Source organism: Talpa occidentalis, unplaced genomic scaffold (genome assembly GCF_014898055.3).
Source record: "Talpa occidentalis isolate TD23 unplaced genomic scaffold, MPIMG_talOcc4v2.1 talOcc4.6, whole genome shotgun sequence".
Taxonomy (NCBI): domain Eukaryota; kingdom Metazoa; phylum Chordata; class Mammalia; order Eulipotyphla; family Talpidae; genus Talpa; species Talpa occidentalis.
The window spans coordinates 105,912,500-105,931,071 of record NW_023604972.1 but is presented as its reverse complement, the minus strand read 5'-3'; the positions used below and the strand labels follow the sequence as shown (position 1 = coordinate 105,931,071).

Here is an 18,572-nt window from a genome sequence, read left to right as displayed (position 1 = left end):
TTAAGGAAATTATTTTTAGAAGAAAGCATCCTTTAATTTGAAGAAAAATTTAAAAAACTATAATGTAGTATATTAAAAGAACATAGGGAAAAAAAGAACATAGGTGATAATGCAAATTATAGTGTTTTGAAAACTGTAAATTAGAATTCAAATTTCTGGTAACAAAATAGCCAAACATTTTTGAAACTGGATAGGGATAAAAGAAATAAGCAAAAACATTATGTATAGGACTTAATGATTCCTTTGTAGTGTTTTCATAGCTGATAATATATGTCATGAACACTGGAATATTAGTCATTATTCCTGTATCTATTCTTGTATCAGTCATACTTCTGATATGAGTTACACACATTTGTTCAGTTTATTACTTATGGGCTTCATAATAGATAGAGTACTGTGCCTTTGCTCTTTTTATGTATTAGTAGATAAAAAAAACTTTTTATTTGCAGATTTTATACTTTTTTAGGCTTTTTTAGTTTCTAAGATGGAATAACCATTTAAATCTCCTTGATAGGTTGCCCGGACATGGCACAAATTGATAAAGACACGGCAGGAGGAAGGTGCGGACAACCAAGAACTTCATCAGTTGTGGAGGAAATTGACTCAGCTGCTGGCTGAGAGTAATGAAGATCAGAATAATGAGACCCAGCAATTGGTAGTGATCTGTTTATTCCCTACAGTTTTTATCTGGAAAACTGGTCCTTTTATTGAATTTAGAATGTGGAAACATAATTATATAAAGAAAAATACTACAATACATGTCAGACTAGATCTTTTATAAATTGCACTTTTAAATTCATAGAGCCTTTCTTGGTAAAATCAGAATTATTGGCCAGTAATCTTATACTAAATGTGAACAGTGTGGAATTGATATTCAGAGTATCAGAATTTTATTCACTTATATGCATAAAAATCCATTCTAAGTCAGTTACTTAATCACTGTATAAAAACAGCTATGATTTTGGCTTTCATAAGATTGCCATAATTTCTTAGAGGTGTGCCTTAAAAGTATGTTTTCTTTTTATCAACTCAGTACTAAATTACTTTGAAGTTTAACTGTTCAATGAGTTATTATATTTAAGGTATTTATTTTATTATATTTTATTTATTATATTTAAGGTATTATATTTTATTAAGGTAAAATACTTATATCTAGAAATATTCCTTTTTAATGAGATTTTAAAGTAATTGAAAAGAATTTTTAAAAGACTATTTAAAATACATTGATTTTTGAAGCATAATTGAAAAATGCCTTTTTTTGTGATTTTATTTTGGTTAATAAAAAAATAAAGTTAATTAGCTGTTGTTAAGTAGAGAGTATATTACTCTGTATTACTTTGCATGTCTATTTGTTCAGTCATTAATTTGTTTCTTTATTCATAAAATATTTATTGAGAACCTATAATCTATTGGGTAGTATTTTAAATGCTGGGGGTATCAATATGAGGATAATGTTGCATTTTTTGTGTATAGTGTAATTGTGTATAGATTTAGTTGTGGAAAAAATTGAGCAGTGCCAAAATTAGGTGATTTACTAATTTCTCTTAAACCATATCTTCATATTATGACTTCATGATTTTCCTTGATTACCTGAATGTCAAATAGATACCAAAATAAGTGAACTGATTTTTTGAATTATGCTATATTCCTCCATGAAAGAGAACTAAATATACTTAGTGTTTTAAGAATTGATTTCTAACTGTTAAAAATGGGATAAAAGGATTTGTGGGAGAGGTTATTTTCACTCAGAATGCTAATGATAACTATGTCTTGTGTTCAGAAAAAAAATTATCACTTATTTTTCATATGGATTAATTTCATTACTTTTTTTTTTTCGTTCCTTAAGTTAGACTGTTTGTTAGGTTTCTTTTCTTTGCCAAGATCATTAACTTTATCAGAAAGCAGTAAAATTTTACTTGTTTATATATAGACTTCATGCCATACTTTCTAAAGAAAATTTAAGGTAGTGATCTGTATTTTGAATTTTCATTATGAAGTTATGAGAACCATTAAGAAATGGAAAATTTATGTAGCCAAATGAATGGTATCCCTTAGAGACCTTGCCTTGGATTCTAGTATTACATTTCTTGTTCAAAACATACATATAGAAGCTCTTTTGGAGTATCTTCAAAGTTAGTTAATAATTTTAGTTCAGTCATATCTATTTTTCTTTTGTCAAAAGTATAACTTCATAAATATATCTTTTAAGATGGAAGATTTGCTGTGTTTGACGATGTTGCAAAGAACATGCTGATGATTTCAGAAAAGATATTTTAAAAATGATCTTAGTAGTAGCAGCTACTCTGATAGATGAGACTATACCTATCTGGTTGACTACTTTGTAGCAGACACCAAACACTTGTGACAGTATTGAGTATTTGTTAACATTATATTAGTGTTGCTAATTTACAGTTATTCCTTATTATTTCAATGCAGTCTGTTGACCATTTGAAGTTAGAATGTAGTCCAAAACTTCTGTATATATATTTCTGATATATATTTGTATATATATTTATTTGTATATTTATATATATATATTTATTGTATATATATTGTATATGTATTGTATATATGTATTTCTTTCCATTGAAATTATGGGACCTGGCAATTAGTTAAGGTTGTAGTTTGTATCAGACAGCCTTACATGTTTCAATGATTTATTACATTTGTCATTTAAATATGCTCCAGATGAAAGCTTTTTAGTTTTTTTTGTTTGTTTGTTTCAGCTTCTAACTGCTTTTGAAAATGCTCTGGACTTATCAGATGAGATTCCTAGTGACGATCACCAAGTACTTTATAAACAGTACATTCAGTGTCTATCCAAAGTAAGTTGATTTTTAAATTTCTCTTATGTGACTTACTTAGAAGTTAAGTAGGAAAATTATCTGAAGTTTATTTTACTGCTAAATTTATTTTACTTTTATATTTTCAAGTTTCCTCATGAGACTGCTAGGTTGAAGAAAGCCTGTGAAGGAATGATAAACATCTATCCCACTGTACAATATCCATTAGAAGTGCTTTGTTTGCATTTAATTGAAACAGGTAATTTTTTTTTAAGATTATTTATTCATACAAGAACTGGGGTGCAGGCCAGAGATGCAGGGGGGTGGGAGGATTCACCAGAGACAGAGTGGGGAGCAGAACAGGCAGATCTACTGAAATACACTGCTGAGGGGAGCAGCAGGCGAGCCAGGAGAGGTCTGCTGTGCCATGTGGGTATCTCCCTGGCTAGTTGGGGATCGAACTCATGCTGCAGAGGCTGCGGATAGCTTCATAGTGCTGTGCTTAACCCTTTGTGCCACCGGGGAGGCCCTGAAGCAGGTAATTTCTTTATTATTATATTGTGTGTCCTAGAGGTGGATGAGCTTGTTGTAGTGATGTTGCTATCAATTAGAAGTTATTTTAGTGCTTACCATGAATAAGATATTGTTTCAGGATTTCTGAACATAAAAAGAAGTACAATATATAAATTCCATGCACAAGAAAAGGCTAATAAAAATAGGAAACAAAAGATACAGAGCAACCATAAGTTAGTAAGTTGTTTGTTCATTAGTGAAATATTTTTGAAGATGGGAATTGAGGAGGGGCTTGAATTTTCCTTTGAAATTAGATGAACAGAAAGAAGTGAAAGATATTCCAGATGGCAAGAGCAGAGGTTGGACCTACATGCAATTTTTGGGAATAGTAAAATAGTTTTATTTGCTAAGTGGAAGGAGTAGATATGACATGTTTTCGTTAGATGGGTTGGACTTTGTTACTTAGGGCTATGAATGTCACTCAAAGATTTTGTGAAAGATTAGCATTCTCAGCACTGATGTTCTATCATAGTGTCATAAGTACAGTCTCATAAATGCTTTAATATTATGAAGTATTATCTGCAGAGTTTTGCATTGAATTCACTATTTGTCAAAATGCACCAATAAAGAGGTAGCAAAGGGATTATGCTGATTGATTAGAGTATGTTGGTTTATAAAAAATAATTTTTGAAGAGGGTTTGGGGCTGGGTATTTTGCAAGTTAAAAGAGAGTTGTATCTCCTGGCACAGGAGTGGGAAGGTAGGTGTACATTTATGGGATAGCAAGGAAGCGCCTCCCCCTACTAAATCACTAGTTGTCAGAACTTGTGGAATGGAGCAGTTCAGCTTTTCTCAGGAAAAGCTTTATTCTTAGGTGGAAGTTTGTTAGTTAATGCAGGAAACGGTAGGAAGCTGTGCTTAATAATTTCTTTCTTTTCAGTGTTCCTTTAAACCAAACTTTGTATGTATTAAGAACTTCTGAAAATCTGAAATGTCTCTGAAGGCTGACTTATCCTCCCCCAGAATACTTGAGTTTCTACAGATTCACAGCAGTTAATCACTGGGTTGTCTTCCACTGGGGATAAATAAATTTCATTCTTTGTCCCCCTTTGCATGTTGAGACTTGAAGATTCATTTTCAAAATGACTCAATATATAAAGCTTCACATAACAAGTAGGGAATAACTTTTACAGTTGTCATCTGAAGAAATGTTATTTCATGCCAAATGACCTTTTTTGATTAATTGCTGAAATGGGGGAGGAGAAGAAGGCTTGCTGCTTCAAAGAAAAGATTTTATGTTTTAGAAATATTAGAAAATCCAGGTGAAAGTATAATAAGAAAGAACATGCTGCCCACCCCCCACTAGGCTTATTTAAAAGAAAAATTCTATAGTAATGATCAGATTCTTTAGAATGTCAGAAATGAATTGGTTACTTAAAAACTTTTTCTGTGGTAAACCTTAGGACACAGAATTCTTATAGGAATTACTTAGCATTTATTCTGAACTACTTCAAAACACCTTTCATCCTTGGTGACTTATCATACATCAGTTCTAAGTCTGGCCTGCCTTATTGACAAAGAAAAATAATATTGTCATACTATTTTCAAGTTGTTAAATCTGGAATCCAACACTCCCTTAAATGTTAACAAGAGCAGACAAGTCATTTTCTATTGAAAAGCAAAGAAGTCTGTTTAATCTCTGTGGTTAGCCTCTACATTTATTTATTATTCAACACTTAACTAGTAAGGAGAAGAGAATTGAATTTTGAGGCCAGACTGTTTCTTGTCTCTTTACACAGGATCATTAGTGTCATTACTATTGATGGTTTTGAGGAACCTATAGAAAATTCCTTTAAGTACCAGCTGTCATATGTAGAGATTTTGTTACTCAGGGGTTGACATGCAGTCTCAACAACTCTGTTTTTGTTTATAATTGTGCTCCTAGAAGTTAGCAAAGTGAGTATGTTAGCGAAGTTTACTCTGTTTTAAAGGCTTTTTGTGGAAATTATTCCACATACTTAACCACACTTGACTTACCTGTGTGTGGTTATTAGACACCCTAGGTAGAGATGATCATTGGAAAGGTACATGATTGACAATTTTTTTCATTACAGGTGTGTTTTCTGTAATAAAGATAGTTTCTGTAGTCAAGATAGTCTGTCATGAATTATTGTTTTTCAATTTTTTTTTAAATTTTTTACATCATTGTTCATTTTTAAACAATATTTGCTTCCCTCCACCCCCTCAGGTATAGTCCCCATAGAGTTTCCTTCACCAGTGCACCTGTGCACCATCATCTCAGTCCCCTGTGCTCCTCCCTCCCTCCCTCTGAGCCCTGTCCTTTCTCCTCCCCTGCAGGATGTCTCTGATTTATAATTGTCTGTTTTTGTTTTGTTGTGTTTTGTACTGTTACTATTTTTTCCCCGTTATTATTTGGTTCCCCTATATATTCCTGCTATAAGTAAAATCATCCGATATTTTTCTTTTCCTTCCTGGCTTATTTCACTGAGCATAATTCCTCTAGCTCCGTCCATGTTGCTGCGAATAGCATGTCATGAATTATTTTTCCATGTAATCAGAGAATTTGACACAAGTGGGTAGAAATGGAAGGCACAACTGTAATTACCATTTGCTTATAAGATTATCTTTCTTGCTTTTACTTTGTAAGCCTGTTTTAGAGCTTACAAGAATTTTTGTAGACAGCAAAAAAGGTAGATTTTTTTTTTCTGACCCTTTCAACCACTCTGTGTCTTTTAACTGATAAATTCAGACTGTGTATTTAAGATAATTATTAAAATATAAGTATTTAGTGCCATTTTGTTATTTGGGTTTTTTTGGGGGAGTTAATAGATTTTCTTAGTTCCTTTGTTTTTCTGTTATTCTCTTGTGCTTTGACGTCTTTTTATGTTCTATTTGGGCTCCCTTTCCAATTTCTCATGCATTTCTTTCATTGGTTTTTATTTTGAGGCTTTCCTGTCGCTTTTGTATACAATTATATACTTGTGACCTATTGAATGGACTGATCTCAAACTGATTCTGATGGTCTACAGCTTTACTTTACTCCTCCTCCATATTGTGTGATTTTGGTGTTTTATTCCTTCTAGATAGGGTTTCTTTATATTTTATGAGTCCTGTTAGTGTTTCTTGAAAGGCTGGCTTAGTGGTGATGAATTCTTTTAATCTTTGCTTGTGGAGCTCTTTATCCCTCCTTCAATTTTGAATGACAGGCTAACAGGATAAAGAATTCTCAGTTGGAAATTCTTTTCTTTTAGGACTTTAAATATTTCATGCCATTTCTTCTGGGCTTACTTATAGATAACTTACAGGGCTTTACTTATAGATAACTTGTTTTTCTCTGGATTCTTTTAGAATTCTTTTTATCGTTAATTGCTGGCAGTTTAATTATATGCCTTGTGGTGTGTTTGTTTGGATTTATTTGGGACTCTCGATTCAGGCTGTCTGTTATATAAGTTGGGGAGATACTTCACCCTTTGTAGGTAAATTCTTGAATCAGGATATGATGGGGGCTGTCACAAGCTTTTGAGATTTCTTTTTTTTTTTTGAAGATTTATTTATTTATAAGAACTGAGGTACAGGCCAGAGGTGCAGGGGATGAGAAGATTCACCAGAGACAGAGAGGGGAACAAAACAGGTGGATTGACTGAAATACACTGCTGAGGGGAGCAGCAGGTAAGACAGGAGAGGTCTGCTGCACCATGTGGGTCACCTCCTGGCCAGCCAGGGATCGAACTTGTGTGGCTGTGATTAGCTTCATAGTGCTGCGACTTAACCCCTGTGCCACCAGGAAGGCCCCACATATAGTTAATTGTTCATTATTGGAGCATAAAGAACCATCTTTAGAGAAAAGTTATTGTTTTTAATGTTTTTTTTTTTTTTTTAAGATTTATTTATTTATTTATTTATTTATTTATTTATTTATTTATTTATGCAAGCACTGGGTACAGTCAGAAGCGTGGGAGGGTGAGAGAATTCACCAGAGCCAGAGTGGGGAACAGAACAGGCAGACCAACGAAGTACACTGCTGAGGGGAGCAACAGGCGGCAGGAGAGGTCTGTGCTCCATGTGGGACCCTCGTCCTGCGGCCAAGGATGGAACCGGCACTGCAGAGGCTGCGGGCAGCTTCGCAACCCAGCGCTCAACCACTGCACCACTGGGGAGGCCCACTTTTGAGATTTCTATATAGGTTTTGGCTCTTAAAACTTGACATATGTATACTAATAATTTTTTCTTTTCATTCCAGGAAATCTTACTGAGGAGGGGCAGCAGTATTGTTGCAGACTAGTAGAAATGGATTCAAAAAGTGGTCCAGGCCTCATTGGTTTAGGCATTAAAGCTTGGCAGGACAAAAAGTATGAAGATGCTGTTAGGAATTTAACACAAGGTAAGTGTGCAGTATACAGTAGCAACATGAAGACTAGCTGTTAGTCAGTAGGCATTTTTCTTTGGGTTTTTTTTTAAGTAATGTGTATTTAAGATAGAAGCAGAAATACATACATATACTAACTCACTCTGGAATCTCCTTAAGTTTGATTTCCAACACCACCACTCTCTAATTTCAAGACCCTGGGAAAGTTCATTAGACTCTATATCTAGTGTTTCATTTGTAAAATAAGGATAATAACATCTCCATTATTAGGAAGCTTTAACTTAGTCTCCTTGGGTCTGATGTTTCTGGATGAACTATTTGACTCAAATTGAGATCGGAAGACAAATAACAAGCCTCGTGGTGGGAGGAGGATTTTAAGCCAAGAAGCGAAGAAGCCTGAGGAAATCTGGTACTCAAGGAACTGCTTCTAATTCAGCAAGACTTGAGAATGAAGTATGGGAGCAGGAAAGGGGCAAGAATGAAGGCTAGAGAGGACCCTAGAAATCTTAAGGAGTTTGCATGTTTCCTTATAGGCAGCAGGGAAACAGTGAGATTTTAAGCGGGGGAATTTCATAATCCCATTATGTTTTGAAAACTCTTCTGGGTATAACAGAGAATGAATTAGAGTGAATGGCAAGCACTTGCAATGATCGAGGATAAAGATAATGAAACTTTCAAATTTTTAAAGATGGTAAAGTTTGGATTGAAGTGGTAGTGGTAGAGAAATGGGTTAGGGCATGGAATCAATGTGGTTTTGATTGATTATATGTAAGAGATGATAGAGAAGGGAGGATCTGATTTAAGAAGTAGATGGTGGTACCATTCATTTCTGTAGTCATGAAACCTTGGATTTTATGACTGCTTTTATTCTTTCAGGGTTAAAGGAAAGTCCCCTCTGCACAACTGGATGGTATCATCTGGCAGAAACTCAAGTCAAAATGCATAGACCTAAGGAAGCTGTTCTATCATGCAATCAAGGTATTCTTGACATCTTTAAGGGCAGCTGACCCTGTTTATTTCCACCTTTAAAAAGAAAGATAGTAATTTTAAAAACCCAGATGTTATGTATTGTATTTTTAAGTACCAATTAACTTAAATCTCATTGAGGAGGTTAAAAAATGTCAGGTCTGTATGCATATCTACTAGTGTATTTATTTTAAAACTGACAGTGAGTATCAAAGATTTCCCACACTTGGAATTTTGACATAGTCAGTTTAGGTATGAGGTGGGGGTAGTGTCTATTTTTTTAATAAGGGAGTTTCTGATATGTCCCTGGACCTTCAGGAGTTCTTGATTCCTCTGATGTAGAAAAGGGATGTATTAGCATCTTGGAGTGCCTATTTGAATGTAATCAAATTGGTCAGGTGTGGGGACAGGAAATCATAAAAATGATTCACTGCTTTTGATACACTGGTGTCCTAGCTTCTGTAATTGAGAAACAGTTCACTGTGGCCTATTCGAGTTTAGCTTCTTTTCCCTTCTAGTAGCCTTAATTTGCTATGTTTGTTACAGAAGCTTTGGCTAAGGACTAACTTTTATTTTGTAGCAGATATAGTTAGTCATGTTGTATTTCAGGATTTTCAGTTTTATTATATGTTATGTGAAGACAGAGGTTTTAAAATTAGATATGTTTTAAACTCAGATATTTTCATAGTTCAGGGGAGAACTTATATTTAGCTTTGAATTATTCTTTAATGTACATTATTTTGGCAATTTGTTGTATCTGTACTTTTTATTAAATGTCACTGTCAAAAAGAAAAAAAAGAAAGAAAAATGAAGTGATGTGATTGTTTTCATTCGGATGTCCCTAATTTTTTCAGCTCTGAAGAAACTAGATAATATTAGTGACTCTGGTGGCAGTCTTCATCAGAAGAACCTTTGTCTTCGTTTGAAAGCAGAGGCTTTGATTAAACTCTCAGATTATGAATCTTCAGAAGAAGCAATTCATACTCTTGATCAGGTAGTCTAACTAGTTTTTTCCCTTCAATCAGATAATCCTTACCACAGTATTGGTGTACATGAATTTGAGTTAAATGTATGAATTCACTACTCCTGTACTTTTCTACATTATTCACCCAGTTCCCTCTTGGTTAAGTTCATAACAGTCTTTGTATGGTACAGTTTCTTTAGTTCTTGCTCTTATTCTCCTTTTCTTTTTGCCCTCTTAGGTTATTACTTCTTGATTATTATGAATCTGGAATTCTAAATTTTTTTCTCCAGAAAATATTTAATAAATTATTGACAAGAATTATCAAGGATACTAGTAACTTCATGATAGAGAATGTTGTTAATTTCTTTTATTCAACTTAATAAGATACTCAGAGGATAATTATTCTTAAGTAGGAAACTGATTTCTTAATGTTTTTGGTTCAAGCAATTTGAAATTCCATAGCAAAAACCCATCAGTAAATTATGAATTATAACTACATGGTGCCTTTAAATTTTTTGTCAGGTGAAGACTTTTTTTGTCTAAAACTTAGATTATATCTCAGTTTATTGCAGGGTTTTCAGGTTTGTTTAAAAAAAATCATAGTTTTGTATCTTTTAAAGGGCTTTGGGGTCTCCCTGGTGGCGCAGCGGTTGAGCGCTGGGTTGCGAAGCTGCCCACAGCTTCTGCAGTGCCGGTTCGATCCCCAGCTGCTCCCTGGCCACCGGAGGAGGGTCCTACATGGCGCGCAGACCTCTCCTGCTGCCCGCTGCTCCCCTCAGCAGTGTACTTTGGTCCTTCTGACTGCTCTGCTCCCCACTCTGGCTCTGGTGAATTCTCTCACCCTCCCGCGCTTCTGACTGTACCCAGTGCTTGTATAAATAAATAAATAAATCTTTAAAAAAAAATAAAATAAAATAAAAAAATGAAAGTTTATCTATAACATTAATGATATGGAGAAATAGTTGATATATTAAAAAAAGGGCTTTGCATTTCATGACTTTTTTTTTTAATTAGAACAGTTGTCAGCATCCTTTAAGAACAAAAATCATATTTTCTTATTTTCTATTTACCCTCCCACCAATAATGTGCTTTATATAAATGTTTTCTGGAGCTCTTTTCAATAATTGTTTTTTGAAAAAAAGTTTCATGGAGAACTGGTAGAGTCCAGGAATTAAAAAAAAAATGTACAAGATAAGCCCAGAACATCTTGTAATGCTAGAAAGGGAGAACACTATAAAAAGCTGCTCGAATTATGTCAGGAGAGCTCAGGAAAAAACTTGAATTGGTTCTCACTGGCTAAAGAGGGGATGGTTTAAGCACTAATTACTGCAATGGAGTGGAACATCAAATATGTTTAGGAGGTTGCTAAGGAACCGATTGGAAAGAATAAAAGTATTTATCCTATCTTTTCTTTATGAATTGTTCCTCAAAATAATCAAATTGATAATGACAGGAGGGGGAAATTTCTCTTTATTGAAGTATTCCATCTAATAAGGGAAGAAGGGATGATAGAATTAGAAAGTCACCATTTTGCAACCCATGATGAGTTACTTTATCTAGGCATTGAGGAGCAATGACTAACATCACAGAAAAAAAGACAACTGGACATAACCAACTGCATGTACATATGAGGAATGCTTGCCAAAACATCAAACCTGAATAGATTGAGCTTCTAAAGTTAACTGCTAAGTTATAGAAAATACTAAGGAATGTGCTAATACCATGAGAATACTTTCAGCAAAATCCAAATTGTGACAATGACTCATATTTTTCAGTAGTTAAACTGTAAGAAAACAGAAGTGATGAAAGAATAAAGTCTGTAGAGTTAAATAAAATTTAAGTCATTTGAAATACATATAGCTTATTTGGATTTTGATTAAAATAAATTCAAGTATTTTATGAAACTAGTTATTTGATGATATTAAGGATGTACTATTAGTTAGCAAATCATGGTAGTTTGATTATAATGTTTAATAAATGAATTTTTATATATATATACATATTTTAAAATATTTATTTATTTATGCATACAAGAGCTAGGGTACAGGCCAGAGGCGTGGGGGTGAGAGGATTCACCAGAGACGGAGTGGGGAACAGAACAGGCAGACTGACTGAAGTACACTGCTGAGGGGAGCAGCGGGTGGCAGGAGAGGTCTGTGCACTATTGTGGGACCCTTGCCCAGTGGTTGGGGATCAAACCAGCGCTGCAGAGGCTGTGGGCAGCCTCGCAACCCAGTGCTCAACTGCTGCGCCATGGGGAGGCCCTTCATAGGTTATGTCTTAACCCCTTGCACCACCAGGGAGGCCCTGAATTTATATTTTAGATATAGATACTGACATATCAGATAGAAAATTATAATACCTGGGATAATCTAAGCAAGAGTGTGGTGGAATGGATAGAGTCATAAATGAAAAATGTTGACTTAGAGTTAATAATTTTGAAGCCGGAATTTTGACAAGTGCACTGTTCTCTAATTTTTTAAAAATCTATTTGAAATTTTCCCTAATAAAAAGGTTACAAAGAGTAGAAGTGTTAATGGCAGTAGAAATCAGGTCTTCTCTGTCTTCATGCTGTGCTCTCCTATGGTTGTCCTTTAATTAAAGCAAACATTGCTGCATTGTGTTGAAGATTTATAGCAATTCTTTACAATTATTTTCTAGGTTTCTGATGCAAATAATATCCCAGGACTTCTGGTTCTCAAAAGCTTGGCCTATCTGAACAAAGGCTCATTAGATGAAGCTTCAAAGGTTTGTTTTTTTGATTCAACCTTAACAAAAATTGAAAGTTATTTTTATTTGGATATGGAATTGACAGATATATATATATATATACTTTATAGATCATGGGAGACCTTCTCTCTTCTTACCCTGACCTAACTGAAGCTCATGCCCTGGAGGCTTTAATACATTTTACCAGAAAGGACTATCCACAAGCAGAAAAATGGTAAGGATATATTTAGATTGCATATAGATCCAGTCATATCCTACTTTATATCTCAGAAATTCAAATTGTGTGGGCTTGCTAAAGAATCAGTTCTGTGTAAATGATCTTTATGAGCCTTATTCTTTTTAAGAAATGTATTTAGGGCCTCCCCGGTGGCGCAGCGGTTGAGCGCTGGGTTGCGAAGCTGCCCGCGGCCTCGGCGGCGCGGGTTCGATCCCCGGCTGCTCCCCAGCCACCGGAGGAGGGTCCCACATGGCGCTCAGAACTCTCCTGCCGCCCGCTGCTCCCCTCAGCAGTGTACTTCGGTCCTTCTGCCTGCTCTGCTCCCCGCTCTGACTCTGGTGAATTCTCTCACCTTCCCGCGCTTCTGACTGTACCCAGTGCATGTATAAACACACAAAAAACAAACAAATAAATAAATAAAACATGCCTCTAAAAAAAAAAAAAATTACTTTATTAAAAAAAAAAAAAAAAAAGAAATGTATTTAGCACAGTAACTATAAAGAAATTCCATGATAAGTTGAAATCTGATTAGCTGATCATAATATTTAGTAAACATGCATTGTGTTCAATGTATGCTCTGAACACTTAGCACATAACAGAACTGAAAGGCCATTGTGCTTTTTAAAGCACATCTTCTTTAAAAATAAATCGTATTTTTTCTCATTCTAATCTAAATCCTAAAATAATGACTTGTTTTTAATTTAGCCTCCTTGAATCATTCAAATGTTATTACAACTGAAAGTATCCTATACTTTATTTTTATGTATATTTTAATATTCCTTCTTACTTCCCTTTGTTGACTTAGTTTTCAGAGAGCCCTTGAAAAAGATGCTGAAAATGCTGAATATCATTACCAGCTCGGATTGACATATTGGGCCATGGGGGAAGAAACAAGAAAAGATAAAACAAAGGCTCTTACTCATTTTCTGAAGGTAAAACAAGTGCTGTAATTCAATACTTAACTGAAATGAATTCATTAAAGAATCATATAAGTTAGGTATTTAATCTTTACTGAATTGTTTTTTCATTTTAACTTTCATATATAAGGTTTTGTGAAAATGTTTATATATATATTTGTGTATATATATATACATAGAGGTTTTCAAGGAGAAAGTTAAACCATAAAAATGCCCTTATTTAAGAAACATTACAAAACATAGACATAATTATCTTTGGAAAACTATATTGTTTTTAAGTAATTTTCTCTGTGGTTTTATGGGCATATGAGTCTTATATATTTTTGGATATTTAACTGCTTGTTTTTTAAATTTTTAATATCTGGAAATTTTACAGTCTTTTCTTGACTCATGAAAGCAGAGTAATGTAATTATGTCATTTCACATTTCTTATAATAAGGAAATAATATTTTTACACTTGTGTTTCTTATAATCATTGATAGCGAGCTGTTTTAAATCTTATATTAAGGGATGTTTTGGCATATTTTTGTGTGCTAAATAAAATTGTTACCTTTTTCCTTCAATCTGTGTATTTTGTGTTTTTAAAGTGACCCATCATAACAAACTTTAATATTCTGTTGTTATCAATTTTTATTTTAAAGGCTGCCAAACTGGATCCATACTTGGGGAAAGTTTTTTACTACTTAGGGCATTATTACAGAGATATAGTAGGAGATAAAAACAGAGCCCGTGGATGTTACAGGAAGGCTTTTGAATTAGATGATGCAGATGCAGAATCTGGAGCTGCAGCTGTTGACTTAAGCGTGGAGCTTGAAGAAATGGTATGCCTCATACCATTTTTTGTCTTTTGTTTTTATCCTGAGTATAGAAATAGAAATATTTTTATGTATCTGTACTTCAAAGTTACCTTGTTAAAAGTGTTTCTTTGTGGATTAAATAGAAATATATTTGGTACTACTTCCAAGTAAATTTTCTTTTTCATTGTCAGATATTAAATTGCTCATCACTTTTTATTGAAACTGTAATTCAGTGTATACCTGTATAATTTAATAACATCAGAAGCAGCAAATGAAAATACATACTTTACAAAGGTATTCTATATTTTCACAGTATTTGATATCTCTAATACGTCTTTTTTATTATTAGGAAACTGCCTTAGCTATCCTAACAACAGTAACTCAAAAGGCAAGTGCGGGAACAGCGAAATGGGCCTGGCTTAGGCGAGGACTATACTATTTGAAAGCTGGTCAACATTCTCAAGCAGTGGCTGAGTAAGGCATCTTTTTATACTGAAGCTCTGTTAGATAGCCTAACAGATTTTTTCAGCTCAACTGTTTTGGTAGAAGCGTTGGTGAGGGCTTATAGACTGTGATGATTCTTAATGAGATGCATACTTATTCCGGTAGAATAGGAAACTGGAGTTCTTCTATTGATAGTCAAAGAAAAGAAATTCTGGTAAGCACTTACTAAAATAGTATTTTGTTCTTGGGTGGTGCAAGGGACTAAGTCTCAGTACCATGAAGCTATCCACAGCCACTACAGCAAGAGTTCAATCTCCGGCCAGGGAGCTAATCTACTTGGCACAGCAGACCTCTCCTGTCTCACCTGCTGTTCCCCTCAGCAATGTATTTCAGTCAATCCGCCTGTTCTGCTCCCCACTCTGTCTCTGGTGAATCCTCTCATCCCCCCAACCTCTGGCCAACACACCAGTTCTTATATGCATAGATAAATAAATCTTTAAAAAATATAAAATAATATTTTGTTCTTGATCATTCTGAAATTGTAATAAAATTCCTTAGTATTAAAAAATTCAAGTCCTGAAAGGAACAAGTATACCTGCTTTCAATAGCATTTTTGTAAATTGAAGGACCCATGATGTATGCTTTAGTTGATTATTTTGTATTTCCCTTTCAGATATGATACTAGTTCTATTACTTTAGTTTTCTTATTGTTTTCTTGAAATTTTAGTTTACAGGCAGCATTAAGGGCAGACCCAAAGGACTTTAATTGTTGGGAGTCATTAGGAGAGGCATACTTAAGCAGAGGTGGCTATACAACAGCCTTGAAATCCTTCACAAAAGCCAGTGAGCTGAACCCAGAATCCACATACAGCGTGTTTAAGGTTGCAGCAATACAGCAAATCCTAGGCAAATATAAGGAGGCTGTAGCTCAATACCAGCTGATCATTAAAAAGGAAGAAGACTATGTACCTGCTTTGAAAGGTAATTTCTTTTCAATAGTTCCTTTGTCTTTTGTGATACTAAAGTGAAAATCCTTGAGTAAATATCCTAACTGTATCCTGTAACTTAAAAGGACTTCTTTCGTCAATGGCAAATGTCTGATATGAACCTTTTATATTCTGGCTTGTTATACAGATTTGAATATAGAAAGGTCAAATCTTTTTTGATGAACAATTAAATAGTAATCTGATAAAGATTTAACTTTTAAAAAAATGGCCTGAAGGTATTGGATCTGAAAGTGGATTTCTAAAACAAGTGTTTCCCTGCTTTTGTATTTTGATAGTTAATTCACTGTATCCTCAGATTATTTTGATACCTTTTAATTGCTTAGTAAATTATAGAAGCTTATGTTTTTTTTTCAGTTTTTAAATTTCAGTGGCAACTTGCATTGTTTTGTCATTATCTAAATTGATTTCATTTCCTCCATAGGATACTTATTCCTTCTTTCTTTTAAAAATATGAAGTATATTCTTTTTAGATTATGTTTCCATCAATGAGAAAAATTAACATTGCTGTTCAGCTACTAAAACATTACTTATTCATTTTTAACATTTTGTTTTTGGGAATATAAAGTAAAACACCATCATTAATAGATGATCCAACTTTTTCTGTGATTATATCTAGCCATTAGAAATAAACTTGAGCCAATTATATATCTGTCTTCCATTTCCTTTTCATATTTAAAGAATCAATTGAGATTTAAATCAGAAATAGTGATATATTTTAGTGACATGTAACTTAGGCCTTAAAACTTTTTTAAAAACTCTTTCCTCAAGAGAAAGAGAACTTACATTTATTAAATTTTTTCTTGGCACCTTAGGAAAGTGCAGTTTCATTTAATATTTATAATATAGTTTGCTGTACAGTTTTGAATATAAGAGGATCAAGTCTTATTTTGCAATAGTTAGTAAATAGTAATATGGTAGAGAATTGCAGTTAGGTAATATCTCTAATTTCAAAGTTGAGGTTTTAAGAGGTGAGTAATTTGCCCAAAAGTCAAGGATATTCTTAGATTCTATAGTTTTTAACCACTTAGTACAAATTTGCTCCAGTAGGACCTTGTTATTTGAATTACTTACATAATATATGCAAGACCCTGTTTAAAGAAAATTTTCATAAAATATGAAATTTTGTTTTCTGAAAGTAGCTTTAACACCAGTAATTTTATTTGAAATTTATTCTAATGTATTCTTTTACATGCTTTAACAACTATAAACTTAACTGATTTTTTAGGTCTGGGTGAATGCTATCTCATGATGGCAAAAGGAGCTCTAGTTGATTATCTTGATGGGAAAGCTGTAGACTACATAGAAAAAGCCCTGGAGTATTTTACTTGGTTAGTATTATTCTTATTATTCATTGTGTTTATTTGCTTAGTAGTATAATAAAGCCAAATTTAGAAAATCATTTATGTTTAATCTGTGAGATATAATAATCATTATTCAAAGTATCAAATATAAGGACTAACAGACTCACAAATGAATTCTATAACATACACGTACTAATTTCGCACTGGGGAACAGATAGACTCACTGGATGCACAAGGAAAATTGAAAAGGCAGAAAAACAGTCTGCTAGTGGAACAGCAGCTCTGAGACCATGTATTAGTGTTCTTTCTCAGGAGGTCTAGAAATGGAGTATCTCTCCTTGGAAGTGACTGGGAAATAGAGGTGCAGTGTACAGTATGCTTTACACTCAGTGGGAATGACTTCTTTAAGGCCTACCGGTAGGACTGAAGGTAAGAGAAAATGAGCAATCTGGTTGCTCCTGGAAAGAATCTGTGTGGGAGAAGAAAGTGATGTCCTGTAGCAAGAAAAAAAATCTTAAAAATTGAGTAAATCTGTTATTTTATAGAACTATAAATTCATTAATTAGGTAGAAGTATTGCTTGTGGTAGATGACTTAAAAAGATAGAGTCCAGAAGTTAGACATACATTTAAATTTTCTTGTTCTTGGACATCTTTCTTGTGCTTCCCTTTTTTCCTTTTTACTTACTTTTTTTTGCGTTTCCTTTATTGATTTGGTTACTCTAGAATTGCTTCACCCAAAATATGAGATGAAAATCGTAGTCTTTTTTCTTTCACTAATTTTTTTTTTGCTGCTTTTCAAGTGTCCATAGTATGGCTCTTTACGAAGAAGGCATTGTGAAGAGAGGGCATATTTAGTTTGAACTAGTGTTTAATAGTAAATGTGGGTGATGATACTTGAGCTACAAATACTGTCTTTCTGGGCAAGGGAGATTTTGTTTAGTAAGCATGTAGCACTCACAACCAATTATAAGGAGGCATATAAAATTTCTGATTGTAATCCCCGAATTTATATTTACTTCTAGGCTTAAAAGTTCACAATTGTGTTAAGGGTGATAGAAGTTGCTCTACCATGTAGATAATTTTTTATTGAACTTAAAAGGAGATAGAGTTTAGACTGTTGAAATTGCCTCTATTTCTCTTTTCCCCTCTCTTTTCTTCTCCCATGCTGTTAATTTTAGAAATTAAGCTAAGATATTTAGGCACAGGAACTACAAATAGTGTTGTCCTTCTGATCCTTACTGTGCGCTTTCAGTAATGGCTTTGATAATTAATCATATTTCTTAGGAAGATTTAGGAAAATGATTTTTGGCTGGACTCCATGAGTAGAAAAGGCTATGAAAAATGTTCCATCTGCTTATCCATCTGCCAGTAACATAGCTGTTTGTGACTGCTGATTACTGAGACTTGGCTTAAACGAAATTGCTTTGTTTTATTTAAGATCTTGAGAAGGGAAAAATGAAGAGAAATCTATAGCTGAGATTTTCTCAGTCTATAAACAAGTACCCTTGATCACTATAATTAATATTGTTATTTATTTTTTGAGCTT

The 18,572-nt window shown here is 33.8% G+C and overlaps 1 protein-coding gene across 7 annotated transcripts in view; it reads left to right on the top strand.

Moving 5' to 3' along the window:
• The window catches only part of SKIC3 (SKI3 subunit of superkiller complex), an 82,046-nt gene that overhangs the window by 13,107 nt on the left and 50,367 nt on the right, over window positions 1-18,572 (top strand). For all 7 annotated transcript variants that reach the window (XR_008549385.1, XM_037530506.2, XM_054688454.1 and 4 more), the window contains 13 exons: window positions 515-655; window positions 2,727-2,825; window positions 2,934-3,042; window positions 7,557-7,697; window positions 8,559-8,660; window positions 9,503-9,642; window positions 12,274-12,360; window positions 12,453-12,556; window positions 13,365-13,491; window positions 14,118-14,297; window positions 14,623-14,747; window positions 15,445-15,698; window positions 16,950-17,052. Coding sequence is in view for 6 of the 7 variants with exons in the window: in XM_037530506.2 (XP_037386403.1) it covers window positions 515-655; window positions 2,727-2,825; window positions 2,934-3,042; window positions 7,557-7,697; window positions 8,559-8,660; window positions 9,503-9,642; window positions 12,274-12,360; window positions 12,453-12,556; window positions 13,365-13,491; window positions 14,118-14,297; window positions 14,623-14,747; window positions 15,445-15,698; window positions 16,950-17,052 (1,712 nt within the window). In the remaining variant the exon portion in view is untranslated. The remainder of the gene's footprint in view (window positions 1-514; window positions 656-2,726; window positions 2,826-2,933; window positions 3,043-7,556; window positions 7,698-8,558; window positions 8,661-9,502; window positions 9,643-12,273; window positions 12,361-12,452; window positions 12,557-13,364; window positions 13,492-14,117; window positions 14,298-14,622; window positions 14,748-15,444; window positions 15,699-16,949; window positions 17,053-18,572) is intronic.